Source organism: Ascaphus truei, chromosome 2 (genome assembly GCF_040206685.1).
Source record: "Ascaphus truei isolate aAscTru1 chromosome 2, aAscTru1.hap1, whole genome shotgun sequence".
In the NCBI taxonomy this organism is placed as follows: domain Eukaryota; kingdom Metazoa; phylum Chordata; class Amphibia; order Anura; family Ascaphidae; genus Ascaphus; species Ascaphus truei.
The window spans coordinates 217,573,446-217,596,364 of record NC_134484.1 but is presented as its reverse complement, the minus strand read 5'-3'; the positions used below and the strand labels follow the sequence as shown (position 1 = coordinate 217,596,364).

At 45.5% G+C, this 22,919-nt stretch overlaps 1 protein-coding gene across 2 annotated transcripts in view; it reads right to left on the bottom strand.

The window, feature by feature from the left end:
• Positions 1-920: 920 nt before the first annotated feature.
• The window catches only part of CDH12 (cadherin 12), a 1,010,774-nt gene continuing 988,775 nt past the window's right edge, over positions 921-22,919 (bottom strand). For both annotated transcript variants that reach the window (XM_075585916.1, XM_075585915.1), the window contains one exon: positions 921-1,506. In XM_075585916.1, the coding sequence (XP_075442031.1) occupies positions 1,007-1,506 (500 nt within the window). In that variant the 3' untranslated portion in view covers positions 921-1,006. The remainder of the gene's footprint in view (positions 1,507-22,919) is intronic.

The following is a 22,919-nucleotide window of genomic DNA, read 5'->3' as shown; positions in this document are numbered from 1 at the left end:
CTTTGGGATAAATTTCTAGTAACATAATAAAAACAATTATACATCTAGTGGATTCCATGTATTTTAAGTTTTTGTGTTTCACATGGGGTATCACATTTTTTGCTTGTTTACAAAGTACAAAAGTTTCCATGACTACTTAGGAGCAATAACCATTTCTTGCCTTTCAAAAGGACATACAGTATAAAGTGGTGGCAAACATATACGTTTAAAAATGAGGGAAAACAAGGCAACAGTTACCCCCCCCCCAAAAAAAAAAAAAAATCAGAGTACATATGGTGTTTCAATATCTTCCTTGAAAAAAATGAACTATTAATTGATCATGTATTTTTTATTTTATTTGGGAAAACTGTACTGTACTTCAATAAATATATTCAATATTAATTGATGTGAGTTAATAACCTTTTTTGTAAGAGGGAGTGGTCTTATTTCTTGTGCAAATGCATGATAGCATTTTTGTTAATTATGTTATTAAATTGTTGAAAATCACAAATGCTAAAACTTTCAATAATACAGCTAAATTTCCCCCAAAATAAAATGTTCTTCTCTGTTACATATTGTGTTTGGTCCAGAATGTTTTTTCAATAAATCAAAAGTTAGCTTGCTGCTGTTGCTTCTTGACATCAAGTTAATCTTCTTCATTTGTATCTGGTTTACCATTGCATACTTGAATGCAATTAACTGAAGTCCAGATCACATATTACGATAAAAGTTTCAATAGGCACTTCAGTGGAATTAAGAAAAATCGACCTCTCTTTCCACCATGATGCCACAAAACAATATTTTCTATAAATGTGTCATGTCAGTAAATTGTAGGTAACCATCCTCATTTTGTCTCAGTTTGAATCAAAAGTAGCAAAAAGTTGTGTGTTTATTACAGGATCGATCTTTCCTTTGTGAAACAAACAAAAATTGACAGTATGATAAATATTTTAATAGTTTAATATAAAACTGTGTTTTTTTACATAGTCTACATAAAGCTTTTGATTGTTTATGATTTTCCTGTCTTTTAAGTGATGGTGTCAGGGTTGTAATTTTTTTCTTCTCCAAACATTTCTGCCAAGCTTTTGAAACGGGGCCCCCAGTCACTTAAAAAATCATAATCGTGATCAATCTCTATACTTAGTGATTCTATTGAACTGAGATTTTCAGCTACAGATCCAGTGCCTTCATAGGCATAAGTTGCTAACGAGTCATATGGAGGTTCACTCGGATCCACATCATGCTCTTGTAGTCTTTGATTAATGAAATCTCTCATGTCAGTGTTATCTTCTGCTGGTGGTCTTTGAGAAGGCAAACAAAGAGGTTCTGGCTTTATGTCTCTTCGACCTTTATTGTCTTCAATTACCTTTGGATTTCTTAGGGCACCTATGTCAAATGCCTGAGTGTCTTCTTCCCCACCTCCTTCATCATCATAATGGATGACATTATCTCTTATATCTTCTTTCGATGTCATCAGGGTGTCTTTCTTTTTCTGTCTTCTTAGTGCTACATAAAGTACAACAATGACTAGAAGAGAAAAGATACGTCAATTATATATATATATATATATAAATATATCTTCTGAAACTTCCAATTTTTGTTTTTAAATAAACTAAACTTTATATGAAGTGTTTTACTTGTAGGCTGACACATTTGTAACTGTTGGGAGTGTTTAATAGAAAAAATACACAGGAATCTACAGACTGTTATTTTTTTTTCCACACAAAAATTTGTAGTATTGTTCAAAAATAAAACGACTGAGCTGTGTTACAAAACAAACATTGTATATAGAGCATATTGTATCAAATACATAAAAAAATGATTACATCAATTAAGCAAATGTACATGATTTCTTGGAATAGAATATTTGCAATCACATACTGAATTCCTGCAATAAAATTAAGGAATAGTTTTAAGACACATTAAATGCAAAGCCTCAAAAAATTAAATCTTGTTTTTTTTTTAAATTGCACAATAACTCCCCAACTCCCTCAACAGAATAGTTGAAAATTATGTACACTTGCACACTATCTCAAGTTTGAAAAATAGCCACATTGTTCACTACTTTGTTGTCATGTGGTACAAAACCATAAATATATTGAAAAACGCACAGTGAATAAAGATATATTGAGATTCAAGTGTTTAACCAATCAGATTCCTCAGAAGTCTGATGGTGCTCTTTCTCTTCCCCTCCCTTAAATATCTGCATTCCATTGATTGCATAATTTGAGTGCTCAATTACCTGTATATATTATATATGCAAACCTTCATTTTACACTTTTCTACATAATATTCTTAGCAAAATAAATAAAATATAAATACCGATCTTAATATAATAAATATCTAAAATGTACACAGTATATAGAATAAGGGTGAATAGGTGTGTGATGGTGGGGTTAGCCCCCCAAAAATGTGTGTGTTTGGTACCTTTTAACCAACCTAGGTACAGAACTGGGACTTAAGGAGTGGGACTCTAATAGTGGATACTGGGGAGCAAAAAGTATTAACGTATTAAAATGTGTGTAAAATGTTTTGTGGCAACATTACTGCTTGTTTTCTACCCGCAAATCGCATCTGATTTGTGGGTACGCATGTGCACATTAATACCCCTATGTTTCCCCTGTGAAATCTTGCTTTACCCGCCAGTATAACCTACGTTTTATCCTTTAAAATCCTGAGCCCCAGTAAGAGAAAGACATGTACTTGTAAAATGTGTATTCGTCTCCATACACAGTCCTGGTAATTCGATAAGCCAGGATTTCCTCCTACTGTCTCTGTTCAGCACACATAAAGCCTGTCTGTAGCTCATGAGTCCACCAAGGGAGCTAGTTAATTTTGGCAGTCTCCACCTTGCTCATAATGCAGGTAAAAAAGTATGCTGCACAAAAAGCAGGGATCTCTAGCACAGGGGAAGTGTGTACAGAAAAAGAGAGATCTCATGGAACCAGACATTCGAATCTAGGACACAGCGGTTCCTCAAACCCACCAGAGTGTTCACCCCACAGACACCAACCCGGAGAGCACCCAGCTTACAGATTCATCTTTGGACTTTGGGGTCAGTTGGCAGGATGCCTAGCCTCCCAGCCCTGCAGATAGGGAATTGGAAGTGTGAGTCAGCCCTTACAAAGGAATAAACCTGTTTGATTTGTTTTTGCTGAAAAAGATGTATTGTTTTGTAGCTACAGGCTAAATAAATGTCATTGTGTATTTTCCCAATCTATGTCTCCCTGGTTGTGCCTTTATACTTGTCTCCTTCATATGGTGTCAGAAGTTGGGAATCTTAGAGGTGGTTCTTGAATTTCAAATGGGCCCCAGAGACCGTCCGGGAAAATTGTTGTGCTTTTGTTTGCCTGCAGTTCCTGTAACAGCTTGATCAACAAAACCAAGAACAAAGGAATCACATGATGATGTGACCAGAATTAAATTACTATACATCCAGGTAGAAAAGTTACTGGGATATCCCTGTAAAGGATAAACTGTGGCTCAAGGAAATGGGATACACTCAGAGTATGAAGAAAAAAACTATATTCAAAAAAATAATTCCTTCAATAGTATTGATGATAATCTTCAAGGACCTAACCCTTTAGCAAGTGTGCAGAATTATAACTTTGTATCTTGTAGAGGTTTGTACCAGATTGGACTCCCACTCTAAGTAGAAAAGGTATGAGTCCTGTATAGCCTAGTACAAATATAATACCTTCAAATATGATCAAGACTGTTCAATGAACAAAACAGAGTACTCACAATGAGATGAGTGTTAATGAGTTTCCAAACTTGCAGTGTTTTGGTCCAGGCATGCAAAGCGCAGGTTACATCCACAGGAGCAAAACTTGGCACACAGCCAGAAAAAATGCTGCACTGAAGAAATAATCAGCCTAAAAGGGTGAATTGAACCGATTTATTCACTGATAGCAATCACACTGACATGTTTCGCCATTGCAGGCTTTATCACTTTGATAAAGCCTGCAAGGGTGAATCATGTCAGTGTGATTGCCATAAGTGAATAAATAAACTGTGCCAAGTTTTGTTCAGGCAGAAAAGCTACACAGCTCTGGAGAAATCCACAATGCAGCAGTCTGATTGGGGGGGACATCGACAGACAATGATCCATGCAATGTACTGACTCTGTGACCTAACGTCTACGGCTGAGTCCCCGCTGGCGCTATGTGCTTGGCGCTTAGCGCGCTTACCACTGTGAATGGGAATCCCCTCCCGTTCACTCTCACGCTGTGAGCGTGCACTCATACGCGTGCATGCATGCTCTCCCAAGCTTTGTGCTTGGGGAGACAAAAGAGCTATACTTTCAAGCTCAGAGGGTCACATGACCCTGCTCTGACCAATGGTAAGCGAGAGGGCATGTTCTAATGTCCTGTCACTATACACCAAACACAATCATGGAATTTAGCAGAGAGAACTGGAAGGGGAGGGGAGAAACGGACTGAGAGGGGGGGCAAACAGACTGATAGGGTGGGCAAACAGACTGAGAGGGGGGAAAATGGACTGAGAGAGGGGGGGGCAAATGGACTGAGAGGGGGACAAACAGACTGAGAGGGGGGACAAACGGACTGAGAGAGGGGGGAAAACAGACTGAGAGGGGGGGCAAATGGACTGAGAGAGGGGGCAAATGGACTGATTAGGGGGGCAAATGGATTGAGAGAGGTGGGGGAAATAGGGGGGGTAACCAGGCCAATAATAAAGGCATTATACCTGGCTGGTTAACCCTAAATCGTGTTGGGACAGAAGGGGTTAACTGTATATTCACTACACTGACATGTTTTCCCCTACACCCTCTGTATTGTCCCCATTTAATCATGTTTTCCCCTACACTATTTATTTGAGCTGAGGGCTTTTCATCTTTGGGCTTCAAAGTGAACTCTGCTAAGTTGGTGCCCATGTGTCTTTGAGAAATCCGAAGTTGAAAAGCCTCAGAGATGCTAGGTGTTAAAGTGGCCAGGATATTCCTGAGTATCAGATCCTAGTATACAGGAGGGGCCATTCACACTTGGTAGCCAAACCCCAGACTTACTGTCGCCAGGTAAGAGGTTGGACTCAGTATGCTAAGCAGCTTAGGTGTCAAGTTGACACATGCTCTGTGCAAACCAGGAAGCCACTTCTGCCCATGCTATGAACTACTGGCAAGTCTGGAAAAGGGGGAAAAAGTGTTCCCACGGAAGGGATTGGGTGTGTATGTAAGGTATATGACCCATAACCCTATAAAGATACCTGCAGACCAGTCCCAGAGAGATTTTTTGTTTTCCCCTACACTATTATGTGCTTACCTGTTTTGCAGCTCTAAAGCTAGATGCAGGTAACTGGATGTATTTGAAATGTGCTAATTGTATTTGTGGCACTAGGAGTGAGCTAGCAATCTAATTTTTGGATCCCAGGTAGCTGAAGAAATATGACACACCTGCATATTTGTTTTATATTGTTCATAAGGTAGAAACCAAATATAAAAAATAAAGTGTGTAGAGGGACATGCACGACGGGAAAGAGAATGGAAGCTTAGTGGCAGAGCTCTGTTCCCACCGGCGCCTTTAACTCAAAAAATAGCAGCAACAGCAGACGATATTTGCCTATTCCTACACGAGAGTGTTTCTGAATATATAGTGATGGCAGCAAACAAAACTCCCCGGAGAAAAACCCAACCAGTCACCACTTATTTTAAAACTAAAGAACCAGCAAGGACAAGCAAAGCAGCAATCCAGGCACCACCACCTTGCTCAGACCCGGAGATGGAGACTACAGAGGAGGATCCTGAACCGGAGGATCTTGACATCATGAGACGTAAAGACATGAAGGAATTTTATTCCAGTATGAAAAAAATCTTTAAATCTGAGCTGTGGGCCCTAAGAAAAGACGTGGATGCGCTGGGGGAGAGAACTGCGGCCCTAGGTCGGACGAGACAGCAGGGGCTGTGACACATACCCAAACGCAAGTACACACACTAATGGATCAAGTCAGAACCCTAGAGGACAAAATAGAAGATGGGGAGAATAGGGATCGGAGGTGCAATATCAGATTGCGCGGAGTACACGAATCTGTCACCGACTCTGAAGCTTTCTCATCGAGCTGGCTACAACACCTCTTTCCTGACAAGACAGCAGGGGAACTTATTTTGGACAGATGTCACCGAGCGCTACGAGGGAGACCCCAAAAACGAGACCCCCCCAGGGAAATAGTGATGCGCTTCCACCATTATCGGGTCAAAGAGGAGACCTGTAGAATCTCTAGGGAAAAGAAAGTAATGGAGTTCCAGCAGATAAAATTCCAAGTGTTCCAGGACCTGTCCCCTGCTACCCTGGCTAAAAGGTGCACTGTAGCCCAGATAACAAGATCGCTAAGAGACCAGGATATACGCTATCGTTGGCTGTTCCCCTGTGCACTGCTTGTGCTAAAAAATGGAGTAGCCCACACCTTCAAAAATGCGGACGACGGAGAGGATTTCCTCAAACGTGTGGGTGTGTTGGAGCCCTCTCTAAGACCCCCTAGGCTAACAGCAGCCAAAGATGGCGTCCCAGCCCCCACGTGGCATAGAGCGGGTACCGCTCATACAGAGGCGCGGGCTCAAGAGTCAGCTGCCAGCTCCCCCTGAAAGGATTATCCAATATACTAATGCCCCAAAAACCTGGACTATATTCTCTAAAAGGAACTGTTGGAAACTAACTGGCCGAAAAAATCTCCCCCTCTGAGTCCTAGCAGCAGATAAGTACCTTGGTGACTCCCTCTCTGATCCGCGTGTGTTTTTGGCGTGGCGCCCATCTTGCCTCGCTCCTTCCTCACGAAGCGCGGGAGTCCCTCTCCGATCCGCATGTGTTTTTGGCGCTGCACCATCTTGCATCGCTCCTTCCTCACAAAGCGCGGGAGTCCCTCTGACTTTCGCGGGTTCTTGGGATGATGTCATCGAGGTGTCCCGTAGTCTCGTGAGTCTTGGACTCTGACTGCCGGAGCAGCGGTGCTGGATATGGACGTCACAGCACCGGGGAGCACCCAGAGAAGGGGAGCAGAGAGCTCCACAACAAAGAAAGAGGCAGCGCACAGCCACAGAGGTTCATGAAGGGGGGCTACTCTATGGATGGGGGGGGGGAAATGGATGGGTGGGGGAGGGGGAAAGGGATGGGGGAGGGGAAAAGGGATGGGGGGGAATGGATGGAGGGGGAGGGAGAAAGGGATGGGGTGGGGTGGGGTGGAGGGGGCGGAAGAGGGGGAAATTGGAGGGAGAGGGAAGGGACATATAGGAGGTAAAAAGACAGAAAAGTGTAGAAAGAGACAAAAGATATGAAATAAAAAAGAGATGGGGCCAGAGGGGACTCACCAGGCACTATGACAGAATGACCCATTATAGTCCATTCTCATCAGCGGACTCAGGGTAACAGATACAATAGAGTATGGCATTTAGAGTAGGGTCGGGCTAATAGAGGCTGTTAGCCAGGTTAAAGTAAATTTTCATTACCATTATTCATTGTTCAAATAGTCTAGTTAGTTAACACTTTTTCTACTGTTCCCTCCAAGAAATGCTCGCAAGGAAAAAGGAAAGTTCTCTAATGTTGATTTTGTTTTAGACCCCGTTATAGTTACCAACATCAAGCCGTGCAAAAAATCTGCTGTTGTGGATACCTACGACACGGCGCCTGTAGGATTACCCATGTCGGCGCGCATGTGTTTCTCGCTTCAGTCCCTGGATAAAAGGGATCGCTTACAAGTCCCAGGGAGGGCAGTTCCCAGCAAGATAAGATTGCGGGATCCGCTGCATACTCCCTCGGGCAGAAGAGCCGCACTCGGGGGCCCCCGAGTCGGGCTCTTATTTTATTTTGCTTTTTGTAGTTTTATATTTGATCTGTTTCTTTGGTTTAATACAAGTTTTTTTCCTTTTGTACTTTCCTATGTTTCGTCTTACCTCCCTACCCCCTCCACCATCCCCCCTCCCTCTCCGCATAGCTGGAGATCACAACTCAGATATGAAAGAGGTGTTGTGGTAAAGGCACACAGCTCAGGCACGGTCAGGTTCGATCCGAACGAAGTCTTCTCTGGTGAGTAGTTTAGTATCAAGCTACCTCTACACACAAACACTAAATGATGACTCTAACACTGGTATCCCATAATGTCAAGGGCTTCAACAATCCTATCAAAAGGAAAATAGCATTTACAGATTATAAAAGGAAGCAAGCAGATATTTTACTACTACAAGAGACGCATTTCAGTAGGCAAAATACCCCTAAATTCCTGGATAGAGAATTCTCCCAGATCCACCTAGCCTCGGCCTCCGTTAAAAAACAGGGGGTGGCCATATTGATTAGCAATAAGATCCCGTTCATCTTGCAATCTACCAAGCGGGATATAGATGGCCGATATATAATTATTACCGGCACAATCCGAGGCAAACATATCACTTTGGCCTCGGTCTATGCCCCTTGCGAGCAAGATGCGTCCTTCTTCGATTGTTTCTTTAAGATCCTAAATCACACAGCTAGGAGGAACATCCTGCTCGCGGGGGATATCAATATGGTCATGCAACCACACATAGACAGATCAGGAGGGACGGGTGCAGATAACAGGGGAGCGGGGATTTCTCTCCGTGGAGGCCTCAAAGCTAACCAGCTGACCGACATTTGGAGAGAGTTACACCCGACGGACAGAGACTACACGTTTTACTCCCACCCTCATGGCTCATATAGCAGAATTGATTACTTTTTTTTATCTCAAGTCAACTGGTCCCTATAGTCTCCCTAGCCGGGATCCATGATATTTCGTGGTCAGACCATGCACCGATAGAGCTAAGGTGCAATAATTTTCGGGCAATTAGACCAGGAGCGAATTGGAAACTCAATTAATCAATACTAAAAATCCCCTCGATATGTGAGGCTATTGGTAGCGAAATCAAACAATTTTTCCATCTTAATTTAGGATCGGTAAACTCCCACCTAACATTATGGGAGGCTCATAAAGCAACCCTACGAGGCATACTCATTAATCTCACAGCCAAAAAAAACGGGAAATGGATGCCAAAATTATCACACTCCAATCTAAATTACATTCCCTTTACTTAAAATACAAAAATAACCCAGACCCTCAATCCCTACAAGAAATAAAAGACACCAAAATTGAGATGAATCTACTCTTGACTTCCAGAGCAGATAATTCACTGAGTTGGTCAAAACGGAAATTTTACGAAAAAGCAAACAAACCGGACACAATGCTGGCGCGTATGCTAAAAGATAGGCAGTCAAAATATAACATCCCGGCCATACGCCTTAAATCCGGGTCCACCTCGGCCAATCCGATGAAATAGTCGATGAATTTGGCTCATTCTATGAATCTCTATATAATGGGGAGAAGGTGGCCCATAACCCTATAATGAGCGGGGCCTTACAAGATTTCCTGGCCAGCTCAAATCTAAGGAGATTGACGGCTACAGAAAGAGAGGCCCTCGGAGCAGATTTCTCTATGGAGGAGCTCTCATAGGCTATCAAAGAGCTGAAACCATCAAAGGCCCCTGGGCCGGATGGCTTCTCGGGGCTATACAACAAAAAAATTGTCAAACTGCTCGCCCCGAGGCTGCTCCAAATGTTTAACGCAATTTAAGCGGGAGCTCCCATCCCCGGGGAGATGCTGCGGGCGTCCATATCTCTAATTTATAAGCCTGGTAAGGATCCGCTGGACTGCAAAAGCTACAGGCCAATTTCGCTAATCAATACAGACATTAAATTGTACGCCAAATTATTGGCCAATAGACTTTGTCATATCCTACCCAGACTTATTCACCCAGATCAAGTCGGGTTTTTCAAAGGCAGGCCGGCAGCGTATAATACCCTATAAAGATGCCTGCAGCCCTGTCCCAGAGAGATTCACCTAAGATCAACCAAGAGACTTACAAGTAACAGAAGCGGCAGTTCCGGAGTGTGAGGGGTTAATTTCACTGTAACAAAGGATCATCCCCCTCTTCTGGAATTCGTTAGAGCTAAGGGTTCCCGAACGAACCCTGTAAGGACTGAACAAACTTTTACCTGTTGGCGGAAATATAGGGGTGGCAACTTGTGCCCCTAGCCAGGATCTGCTACACGGATCATTTTGCACACCCAATTGCATACGTGCAGGGGTGCCCAGAAACTTTGTTTTGTTCCAAGGACAATAGATTTAATTCCCCCATCCCAGTAAGTATTTTATTGAGTGTATATTGTGAAGATTTCTGTTTTTGTCTGAAAAGAAATAAATTACAATTTATTTTACTCATCTTGTGTGCTCAGTCCAGAATCCCAGTATTAATGTGTAGATAAGACCTGGCCTACCGTGACAGGGAGAAAATGGACTGAGAGGGGGGGGCAAATGGAGTGAGAGGGGCCAGGAGAGAGCACAGTGGGAGGCGGGAGAGGGCGCAGGGGGGAGGGAGAGAGTGCACAGGGGGGTGGGTGGGAGAAAGAGAGCGCAGGGGGGAGGGAGAGAGAGCAATTGGGGGATTGGAGAGAGAGCGCAGGGGGCAGGAGAGAGAGCAATGGGGAGGTGGGAGAGAGAGCAATGGGGGAGATAGAGACCAATGGTGGTGGAGAGAGAGCATTGGGCGGGAGAGAGAGCAATGGGGGGGGAGAGAGAGAGCAATGGAGGTAGAGAGAGGGCAATGGAGGGGAGAGAGAGAGCAATGGGGGGGGGGAGAGCGAGGCAATGGGGGTAGAGAGCAATGGGGAGGAGAGAAAGAACAATGGGGAGAGAGATATCAATGGGGGGAGAGGGAGCAATGGGGGGGAGAGTGAGCAATGGGGGGAGTGAGGAGGGAAGGGGGAGAGGGAGGAGACAATGGGGGAAGAGAGGAGTTAAGGGGGGGGTTGAGAGAGAGAGGGCACAGGGGGGGCGCGATAGAGATCAATGGGGGTGAGAGAGAGCAATGGGGGGAGAGAGAGAGAGCAATGGGGGGTAGAGAGAGAGAGCAATGCGGGGGGAGAGAGAGCAATGAAGAGGGAGAGAGAGCACAGGGGGTGGGCGGGAGAAAATGAGTGCAGGGGGGAGGGAGAGAGAGCTATTGGGGGTGAGAGAGAGAGAGCGCAGGGGGGCAGGAGAGAGAGCAATGGGGTGGTGGGAGAGAGAGCAATGAGGCAGAGAGAGCAATGGCGGGGGAGAGATAGAGAGCAGTGGGGGGGGAGAGAGAGCAATGGGGGGGAGAGAGAGAGCAATGGGGGGGAGAGAGAGGGCAATGGGGGGATAGATAGAGCAATGGTGGGAGAGAGAGGGCAATGGGGGGGAGAGAGAGAGCAATGGGGGGTAGAGAGAGGCAATGGGGTAGAGAGCAATGGGAGGAGAGAAAGAACAATAGGGGAGAGAGATAGCAATGGGGGGAGAGAGGCAATGGGGCAGAGAGGAGGGAAGGGGGGAAGAGAGCAGGGGGAGAGAGGAGGGAACGTGGGGAGAGAGTGGGGAAGGGGTGAGAGTGGGGGGAGAGGAGGGAAGGTGGGAGAGAGAGGATGGAAGGGGTGGAGAGAGAGGGGGTCAGAAGAGGGGATCCAGAAGAAAGAGGGGGGGGTTGAGAGAGAGAGGGTGCGTGAGAGAGCAATGGGGGTGAGAGAGCAATGGGGGGGAGAGAGAGAGAGCAATGCGGGGGAGAGAGAGCAATGGGGGGGAGAGAGCAATGGGGGAGAGAGGAGGGCGGGGAGGAGAGAGAGGAGGGAAGGGAGAAGAGGGAGATGGGAATGGGGGAAGATAGGAGGGAAGGGGGGAAGAGAGCAGGGGGAGAGAGGAGGGAAGGTAGGGAGAGAGTGGGGTGAGAGAGGAGAGAAGTGGGGGAGAGAGGAGGGAAGGGGGAGAGCAGGGGGGTGAGAGCGGGGGGGAGAGGAGGGAAGGTGGGGAGAGAGAGGAGGGAAGGGGGAGAGAGAGGATGGAAGGGGTGGAGAGAGAGGGGGGTCATGTAAGGATCCGCACTGTGGGTACCCCCGCTTCCAGCGCCTCCTTACCTTTTCTCCCTGCTGCTTGGGCTCCCAGGCGGCATTCCTCTGTCCTCGCGTTCTCTCCCACGGCTGCGCCCGCATTTCCGGGTCGTGCGCGTCACCCTTACGGGCGTGCGCAGACCCAGGCTTCCATTTACCGGTGCGATGCGCCTGACCCCGCCTCCTCAGGTGCAGCGCGCACATCACACTCTTCCCTGCCCCTGCTCCACCAGGTCCATCCCCCAGGCCCTTCTCTCCTATCAGGATCTCCCCCGGTTTGCTTCTCCACTCCTCCCCTTCCTCTGATAGGCCCCAGCCCACTATTTAGTCTCCCCCCACCATTACCTCCTTGCTCTGCATAGCTTCTGTACCTTGGTGCTGTCTGCTTGTGCCTGACTCTCTTGTCTTTCAATTCCCTGTTCCTGTCCCTGGATATTCTGCTGACATCCCTGGAATTGACTCTTGGCTTTGGACTTCGACCCCGCTGCTCTCTGGTACCCCTTGGACTTGGCTTTGGACTCTCTACCTTGCTGACCTCTATATCCTTTGGACACGGCTTACGGACCCCTACTATGCTGCTCTCTCCACTTCACGACCCAGGCTTAAGGACACCCTACTACGCTGCTCTCTCCACTCCACGACCCAGGCTTACGGACACTCTACCACGCTGCCCTCTCTACACCTAGACCATTGGCTTACGGACTTTATCATTCAACACCGGAGTTGGCAAGTACTGAGCTTTGTCTATTTTTGTTATCAGGACCAGCTACGCTACTACCACACTCCGGCCGTGCCCCCGTTTGCTGTTAGGTGTGTGGTATTACTCCTTTCCACCTCAGTCCTGGGGTCTCATCTGGCTTGTGAGCAGGCCAAGCATTACATTATGCAGAGCCCATCAGACCCAGACCCCCCTGAGGTGGAAGATACCCTAACTATCATCTCCAAACACTTTACCCTCTTGGACAACCAGGTCACCGCTTTTAATCAACAGGTGGCTACCTTATCCGTTCAGATTCCCCAGGTTAATGTCTCCAGTTCCGTTATCTCTCCCACTGTCTCCTGTGAAGGAACAGGGTCTTCGGAGTTGCGTATCCCTACGCCCAGTAAATACGCGGGAGACCCGCTTGCATGCCGTGGGTTTCTAAACCAGTGCGATATCCAATTTGAATCTTCTCGCTTCCCCACGGATCGTACCAAGGTAGCTTATGTTTTTTCCCTTCTCACCGGGGACGCCCTGGCCTGGGCTTCACCAATCTGGGAGCTAAAACCTGGACTCATATACTGCACCGACACACTTTATTCGAGCAAATACCCAGTATGTACCTGGCAGATATCTGGAATGCGCCGCTCCTCACCTCTGACAAGCCCCGTTGCGTTTGCCTTCCCAGCCTGGGTTCATGCCTGGCTGACGGGCGGCTAATCTGTTAAATGATAATGATTAGGATTTAATAGGCTGCAATGCTTCGCTTGTCTACCAGATGGCATAAATTCATGAATTGTAATGCAGTATATATATATACTGTGCAGTATTGCAGCCAGCGGGAATAAAATGCTTCAATCCCTGCCTGGAAAATACCTCAATGCACTCGGGCACAAAACAGTCACAAACCTCAATACACCCGGGTATACCCGAATTCGTGGGACTAGCCCAGCTCGAATAAAGTGTGTCGCCAGTGTAGCTACCCTAACTTTAAGAGGGAATTTCATTTAGTCTTTGATACTCCTGGATGTGTGATATGTCTGCTTCCTCCTTTTTCCACATTTCGCAGGGTCGGAGATCGGAGGCACGTTACGCTCTGGAGTTCCGGACTATCGCGGCTGAGACGGATTGGAACGATGGGGCACTTTCCGCAGCTTTCTGGCAGGGACTTTCTGAATCCTTAAAGGAGAAGCTGGTGGCTCGTGAAAGGCCATCCTCATTGGAGGCCTTAATCGCTTTGTGCATCAGGGTGGATCAACGACTTCTGGAGAGGCGGGCTGAAGTCACCGACCTCGTACTTCTGTTTCTATGACTTCTACTTCCAGGTCTCCTGCTCTGGTTCTACCAGCATAGGCTGCTCCGGAACCCATGCAACTGGGCCGTCATCAACTTTCTTCTATGGAGCGACTATGACGGAGGAACGAGGGGCTGTGCATCTATTGTGGATCTCCTGGGCACATCCTGCCATGTTGTCCCTTGAGGCCGGGAAACGCCAACACCCAGTGAGGTATGAGGGGATCTCACTGGGTACCATCTCTTCTTTTCCCTCTCCCGCACAGGGTCTTCCCAAGCGCATCTTACTGCCTGTCCTCCTTAAGTACGCCAGCGTTCAAATCCCCGCTCTGGCCTTCCTCGATTCTGTATCCGGAGGGAATTTCAGGAATCATGCTTTTGCTACCCAGTACAACATTCATCTCCGGGAGAAGGCCTTTCCGGTCGGGTTGGAAGCTATCGATGGTCGACCCCTGCAGCCAGCTTTTATTTCCTTGGAGACACTCCTCATTGAACTTTCTATGAATGAGGGACATCTGGAACTCATTTCTTTTGATGTCATCCATTCCCCTTCGGTCCAAATCATCCTGGGCTTACCATGGCTACAACTTCACAATCCCATCATCGATTGGACTGCCGAGTTCCCCGTTCAATGGAGATCGCCCCATGTGGAACTGCCTCCTCCGTCCATTGCGGTTTTGGCCATCTCGGAAACTGTTCCCCCGCAAGGCACCACCCTACCGGACGTCTATTCAAAGTTCCTGGATGTCTTCAGTAACACCAAATCCGAGGAGCTTCCCCCTCATCGCCCTTTCGACTGCCCGATTTACTTAGTTCCGGGTGCTCCTTTTCCCAAAGCCAGGTCGTATCCATTGTCCTTGCCTGAGACGGAGGCCATGTCCGAGTACATCACAAAAAATCTTCAAAAAGGCTTTATCCGGAAACTCACTTCCACCGCCAGAGAAGGATTCTTTTTTGTAAAAAAGAAAGATGGGACACTTCGCCCGTGCATCGATTTCCGTGGCCTAAATAAGATTACCATCAAGAATCGCTACCCTTTGCCTCTTATCCCGGAGCTCTTCGACAGGTTGCAAGGCGCGATGATCTTCTCTAAACTTGATCTACGGGGGGGCATATAACCTGATTCACATCCACAGTGGCGACGAGTGGAAGACCGCGTTCAACACATGCAGCGGTCACTATGAGTACCTGGTGATGCCGTTTGGGTTGTGTAATGCCCCTGCAGTCTTCCAAGACTTTATGAATGAGGTCTTTTGTGATCTATTAAATTCTTTTGTGATTATCTACTTGGATAACAAGCTCTACGCCAAGATGGAGAAGTGTGTCTTTCATCAATCCTCAACTACCTTCCTGGGATATATTGTCTCGGATCAGGGGTCCACCATGGATCCGGAGAAGCTCTATTCCGAACTCGAATGGCCACAACCTAACTCTTTAAAAGTGATTCAGCATTTCCTTGGTTTCGCAAATTATTATAGGAAATGTATTGCTGGTTTTTCTACCTTGGTAGCACCTATTGCGGCCCTTACCAAAAAAGGGGCCGATCCCTCCTTTTGGCCGTTGGAGGCCAGCCGTGCCTTTGAGTCTCTTAAAAGAGCCTTTGTCTCGGCCCCCATTCTGCGACATCCCTCCCCTTTACCTTGGAAGTTGATGCCTCCGACGTGGGAGCCGGTGCGGTCCTCTCTCAAAGGATCACCCCCGAAGACAAACTACACCCCTGTGGCTTTTTTTCTAAAAAAAATTCTTCTGCAGAAAGAAATGATGATGTGGGGAATAGGGAGTTGTTGGCCATCAAGATGGCATTACAAGAATGGAGACATCTTCTGGAAGGAACCAAGGAACACATTCTGATCCTGACGGACCACAAAATCTTTCATACATTGAAGGTGCTCGTAGTCTTGGGCCCCGTCAAGCTCGTTGGGCGTTGTTCTTTTCAAAGGTTTAACTTCATCATCTCTTATATTCCTGGGACAAAGAATATCAAAGCGGATGCATTGTCCCGTCAGTTTATCACTGAGGAGAAGTCTCAGGAAGTCCCGGAGAGTATTTTTCCCCCCCTCCAATTGTTTATCTCTGCCGCATCCTTTGACATACTGGATAAGATCCTGGAATCTCAAACACAGGTCCCCGAAGGGCTAGAAGTCCCTGATAGTTGTCTTTACGCAGCCCCATGTTTTCATCTCAAAATTCTTGAATGGGGTCACTCGTCCAGATTTGCCGGCCATCCCGGGTTTAAGAAGACTCCTGATCTGATTCGGCGAACTTTCTGGTGGCCCAAGATGATAAAGGACATTAGAGCTTTCACCTCCCCTTGCCCAGTCTGCACACAAAATTAATCGGTCCGTCAAATGCCTTCTGGTCTTCTACAACCCCTCCCGGTCCCGAACCGCCCATGGAGTCACATTGCCATAGACTTCATTGTGGATCTTCCCCCGTCTAATGGTAAGACTACTATTCTAGTAATTGTCGACAGATTCTCAAATCAAGCTCATTTTGTTCCCCTCAAGGGTCTACCCAATTTTAGTACTTTGGCTGATATTTTTGTAAAAGAAATTTTTCGTATTCATGGTTTTCCGTGGTCCATTGTCTCAGATCGTGGTACTCAATTTGTTTGAAAGTTCTGGCGTGCATTTTCCCAGAGGTTGGGCATTATCCTTCTTTTTTCCTCAGGCTATCACCCCCAAATGAATGGGCAGACTGAACGCATGAACCAGTCCCTAGAACAGTATTTGCGTTGTTTTTCTTCAGATTCTCAAGATAATTGGGCAGAGTTACTTCCTTGGGCAGAATTAGCGATTAACTCTCTCAAGAATGAGTCCACTCAAGAATCTCCGTTTTTTGTAAACTATGGAATTCATCCCACCCGCCTTCCCATGCATTCCTCCAGGTCCGGAGTTCCTGTAGCAGATGATAGGGTATCCACCTTACAGGGGTCATGGAGGAGGATTCAAAGAGCTTTACAGGAGTCCGTGCTAAGACAGAAGAGACAAGCGGATAGGCTTCGTCAGGAGGGCCATAAGTTCGTACCTGGAGAGAAGGTCTGACTTTCTTCTAAAAATATCAAACTGAAGGCTCCAACCCCTAAACTATCTCCCAGGTTTCTGGGTCCTTTCTCTATTCTGAGACAAGTTAATCCTGTGGCCTATCAGCTTCGCTTGCCTCCCTCTATGAAAATTTCACCCGTCTTTCATGTTTCACTCTTGAAACCATTCATCCAAGGCACACGATTTGCTCATCCTTCACTTCGGCCTCCCCCCCCCCCCATTGTACCAGGATGTAACAGGGAAGTTATCCCTGTTCAGGAAATATGCCTCTAATCCAGCAGTGCGGTGGTTAACTGCTGGTAGTCTATTAACCAACACCACCTGGCTGAATAGGTTTCTTAGAAAAACCTGCCTTTGAGACAGGAAGGGAGATTTCCTGAGTCTCACAAATTGTGGGACTGACCATAGGAACAGATGTCTTGAGCCTGCCAGAAGAAACAGCACGCTGCCTGCAAGACACAGGGGAAAGCACCTCTAAACCTGAATGCTGATATAGCCTGAGGAAAAGGCAGCAACACAGGAACAGAGAAGACTTTCCCTCCAACTACAAGAAACAGATAAGACTTTCCTTCATAAGACTTTTGGTATATCTGCACATATCAAGATATATGTTTGGGGCTGGGAGACATGCTAATCTAAAGGGAGTTGTAGACTGCAATGGATTCACTACAAATACTCCCAAGTGGAACAGAAGCTTTGTTTGACCCCTTATTTGCATATGTTTGGATTATTTTCTTGTGTTAAAGAAACAGGCGCAATAAAAAGCCTTATTTAATTTCACCTTAAAAAGTCTCCATTGCTTACCTCTGCACATGTCCTCATACACAGGACAACAGGAGTTTGAAATCCAATCCATCATTGACTCTCGCATCTCCAGGGGCAAACTCCAATTTTTGGTCCACTGGAAGGGATACGGACCTCAGGATCGTTCTTGGGCCTCGCATGCAAATCTTCACGCCCTGTCTCTACTCAAACGATTCAAACGATTCAACCAAAAATTTCCCCTCAAACCTTGGATGGTTCATCTGGAGTCCGACCCTTTAGGTAGGGTACTGTAAGGATCCGCGCTGCGGGTACCCCCGCTTCCAGCGCCTCCTTACCTTTTCTCCCTGGTGCTAGGGCTCCCCGGCGGCGTGCCTCAATCCTCGCGGTCTCTCCCAAGGCTGCCCCTGCACTTCCGGGTCGCACGCGTCACCCTTACAATCGCGCGCGGACTCAGGCTTCCATTTACCGGCGCCGTGCGCCTGACCCCGCCTCCTCAGGTGCAGCATGCGCATCACACTCTTCCCTGCCCCTGCTCCACCAGGTCTGTCCCCCAGGCCCTGAATATTCTGCTGACATCCCTGGAATTGACTCTTGGCTTTGGACTTCGACCACGCTGCTCTCTGTTACCCCTTGGACTTGGCTTTGGACTCTCTACCTTGCTGACCTCTATATCCTTTAGACACGGCTTACAGACCCCTACTACGCTACTCTCTCCACTCCACGACCCAGGCTTACAGACACCCTACTACGCTTCTCTCTCTACTCCACGACCCAGGCTTACGGACACTCTACCACGCTGTCTTCTCTACACCTAGTTAAAGGGGGGTTATGCTGCACTCCACAGAGTAAATAAATAAAGTATACAGTTTACTGGTGCTACTGGTTCAAGGAAGTACCTGTCAGGTATGTTCCAAAGTGATACTCAGGAAAGAAGGATGCAGCGCTCCACAGTTTTTTAAATAAAGTAAATTTATTGTGCCACACAGCGTTTCGACCAATAGGTCTTTTTGTTATCAGGAACAGCTACGCTACTACCACACTCCGGCCGTGCCCCCATTTGCTCTTAGGTGTGTGGTATTACTCCTTTCCACCTCAGTCCCGGGGTCTCGTCTGGCTTGTGGGCAGGCCGAGTGTTACAGGTCAGAAGAGAGGGGGTATCCGAGAGAGAGAGGGGGGCAGGAGAGAGAGAAATGGGGTTGAGAGAGAGAGCAATGGGGGTGAGAGAGAGAGAGCAATGGGGGAGAGAGAGAGAGAGCAATGCGGGGAAGAGAGAGCAATGGGGGGTGAAAGAGAGAGAGCAATGGGCATGGATAGAGAGCAATGGGGGGGAAGGGCGCATAAAGGATTGAGGGGGGAGAGAGGAGGGAAGGGGGGAGAGAGGGGAGGGAAGGGAGGAGAGAGAAAATGGAGACACAGACACAGAGAGACACACACACAGAGACAAACACACAAAGAGTCAGAGAGAGCGAGAGAGACACAGACAGACACACAGAGAGAGACACACAAAGAGATACACACAAAGAGACACAGAGAAAGAGAGAGAGACACACACCGAGAGACACAGACAGAGACACACACACACACACACACACACACAGAGACACACAGAGACACACAGACAGACACACATACAGACACAGAGACTGCCCCTATACAGCCTCCTGTAATAGCCACGTCCTCTCCCGTAATAGCCACACCCCTCCACTCCTGCTCTAAAAAATTGGAAGGACACCGATCGCTCATGCTTGGAGAGCTTGTGCCATCACCGCTCTCAAGCATGAGCGAGCTCAGCAGCAGCGGGGCCACAGCCTACCCCACCACGTGTGAGAAAAACAAACAAACATGTGTTTATAAAATGGCCGCTCATAAAAATAAAAAGTCTAGAGAGATACCTGTGAGAGCTACTGTACGAACTCTGCAAGTGAAGTCTGCAAACCTGTAGTACTCCCAGCTGGGGTTCTAGACTATATGGATAATAATACATTTGGCCATTTTAAATACATATAACATTCAATAAATTCAGTCAAAACATATTACACTTACCTTTTACAGACACCCACGATGAAGGCCGTCTTCATCCTCATCTTCATTCTGCCCATGCCTCTCCGGTACTGCAAAACATGCACTACAATCACAATAGCCAATGTAATGTCCCCTAACCCCATAATCACCATAGCGGTTATTAACCGCTACAGTCATTAAGGGGTTAACCCACCCTCACCTACCACTCGGGAGGCCTACATACACTCCCACACTAACCCCCACCCCGTGAGGCCTAACCACCCTCACCCACTACCCACAAGGGAGGCCTACCCACATACCCTTGGGGCCAATACACCCCCCCCCCCCCAACACATACAGTACAATAATGTGCAAAATAACTATTATCCAGATATGGATAATATATTATTTGGCAATTATGAAAGACATAAAACATTCATATATCAAAACATGAATTTTTTAATCTTAAAATCACCACATTGCATGTTAAAATAAATCCAGCATCTATTGTAAATATAAGCCAACAAATCAGCAGCTCCAAAAATGTATATGAAATGTCACACAATTGTACATGATGCAATTAATCTGTGCATCATGTAACACTATGCAAAATATATGTAACAATAAAATACACTATGAACAATGTCCCCTAACCACCAATGCCATCCTGAAAATCAAATAGAAACTAACCAACATCAATACAATTAGCATCAATCATTTAATCCATTTCCTCAAACAATTAAAATACAATACAAATCAATTATACAATTCCCTATTCAATTGCTAATGCCAAACCATTGCCAAAACAATTCTAATTTAATTTAAAGTAACCACCATCATTCTAATCTAACTACCATAAAGAAGCCATTACTAAATACAAATTACATTATTCACAAAAATGACAAAATAAAGATGCTAAATACATTATCCATACACGAAAATAACCTAAACATGAGCCAAACAATCAATTATTATCCCTGTATGTCTATCCATACAGATAGATAAACATAACATACAGGGGCAACAATAGAGCATAAAATACAAAGCATTTACATACAAAATTCACATACAATACACCCATTCAGTGTCTGTGAATGTATGTATATACATAGATACATTCACAGGCATTAAATGAGACTGAAAAAATAAAAGACATGAATCAAAAATCATAAAAACCTGTAAAAGTTAAAATAAAAAACTTTTCTTTTGTTTACTCACCATTAGATGTCCAGTCACCAAAATCCAAGCGACCCGGAAGCACAGGAAAAAATCCACAGGTAAGCCATAAAATAAAAAACCATAACAAATCCACGTCTGTTTCTTATTTCTTCTTTGGGGTCTTTTGGGGTCTTCTGGGGTCTTCTGGGGTCTTCTTCCGTCTTCTTACGCCACGCCCTTCTTCTCTTCTTAGGAGGGAAGATGTTCCCTCCTCGGCGACTAGCTTCAAAATGAGGCGACATAGGCTTTTATAGGCCTATGACGTCACATTTTGGTCAAATGTTTCCCACGGTCATGATTGGGCCGTGAAAAACATGTGATTTGGCCGAGCAAAAAAAAAATGATGACGTCATTTAAAGGCAATGAAAGCACAGCCAATCAGAATGGCTTTGCTTCAATTGCCTTTAAGATGACGTCAATAAAAGAAACATGGCTGGTCTCACATGGTACCGTAGCCAATCAGAGTGTGGGAAATACATCCCATCTCTGATTGGCTCTAGTAAACCATGTGACAGAGGCCTGGGGGAGAATGGATGTGACGTCTTTGAAGCCTGTCACATGGTACTAGAGCCAATCAGAGTTGGGATGTATTTCACACGCTCTGATTGGCTATCATACCATGTGAGACCGGCCATGTTTCTTTTAATGACGTCATCTTAAAGGCAATTGAAGCAAAGCCATTCTGATTGGCTGTGCTTTCATTGCCTTTAAATGAGGTCATCATTTTTGTTTTGCTCGGGCAAATCACATGTTTTTCACGGCCCAATCAGGACAGTGGGAAACATTTGACCAAAATGTAACGTCATAGGCCTATAAAAGCCTATGTCGCCTAATTTTGAAGCTAGTCGCCGAGGAGGGAACATATCCCCTACTAAGAAGAGAAGAAGGGCATCGCGTAAGAAGACGGAAGAAGACGGAAGAAGACAGAAGAAGCCGGAGAAGACCCCAAAGAAGAAAAGAAGACCTCAAGACAGACGGGAAGGATTACAAATAGAAGAAAAAGACACAGACGTGGATTTGTTTGTTTTTTATTTTATGGCTTACCTGTGGATTGGTTCCTGTGCTTCCGTGTCGCCTGGATTTCGGTGAGTGGGCATCTAATGGTGAGTAAACAAAAGAAAAGTTTATTATTTTTACTTTTACAGGTTTTTATGATTTTTCATTCATGTCTTTTATTTATTCAGTCCCATTTAATGCCCGTTAATGTATATATGTATATACATATATTCACGGACACTGAATGGGTGTATTCTATGTGACTTTTGTATGGAAATGCTTTGTTTTTTATGCTGTATTATTGCGCCTGTATTTTATGTATATCTATCTATATGGATAGACATACAGGGATAATAATTGATTGGTTTGCTAATGTTTATGTTCTTTTCATGTATGGCTAATGTATTTATCAGCTTTATTTTGTAATTGTTGTGAATAATGTAATTTGTATTTAGTTACAGGTTAATTGTAATGGCTTCTTTATGGTACTTAGATTAGAATGATGGTGGTTACTTTAAATTAGAATTGTTTTGGCAATGGTTTGGCTTTAGGAATTGAATAGGGTATTGTATAATTTGTATTGTATTGTAATTGTTTGAGGAAATGGATTAATTGATTGATGCTAATTGTATTGATGTTGCTTAGTTTATAATTGATTTTCATGATGGCATTGCTGGTTAGGGGACATTGTTCATATTGTATTTTATTGTTACATATATTTTGCATAGTATTACATGAGGCACAGATTAATTGCATCATGTACACACGCTATGCAATTGTGTGACATTTCATAGACATTTGTGTAGCTGCAGTTTGTTTTTTATATATTTACGATGGCTGCTGGATTTATTTTAACATGCAATGTGGTGATTTTAAGATTAAAAATGCATGTTTTGATTTATGCATGTTTTATGTGTTTAATAATGGGCAAATAATCTATTATCCATATCTGGATAATAGTTATTTGGCACATTATTGTACTGTAGGTGTTGGGGCGGGATGTATGTATTGAAT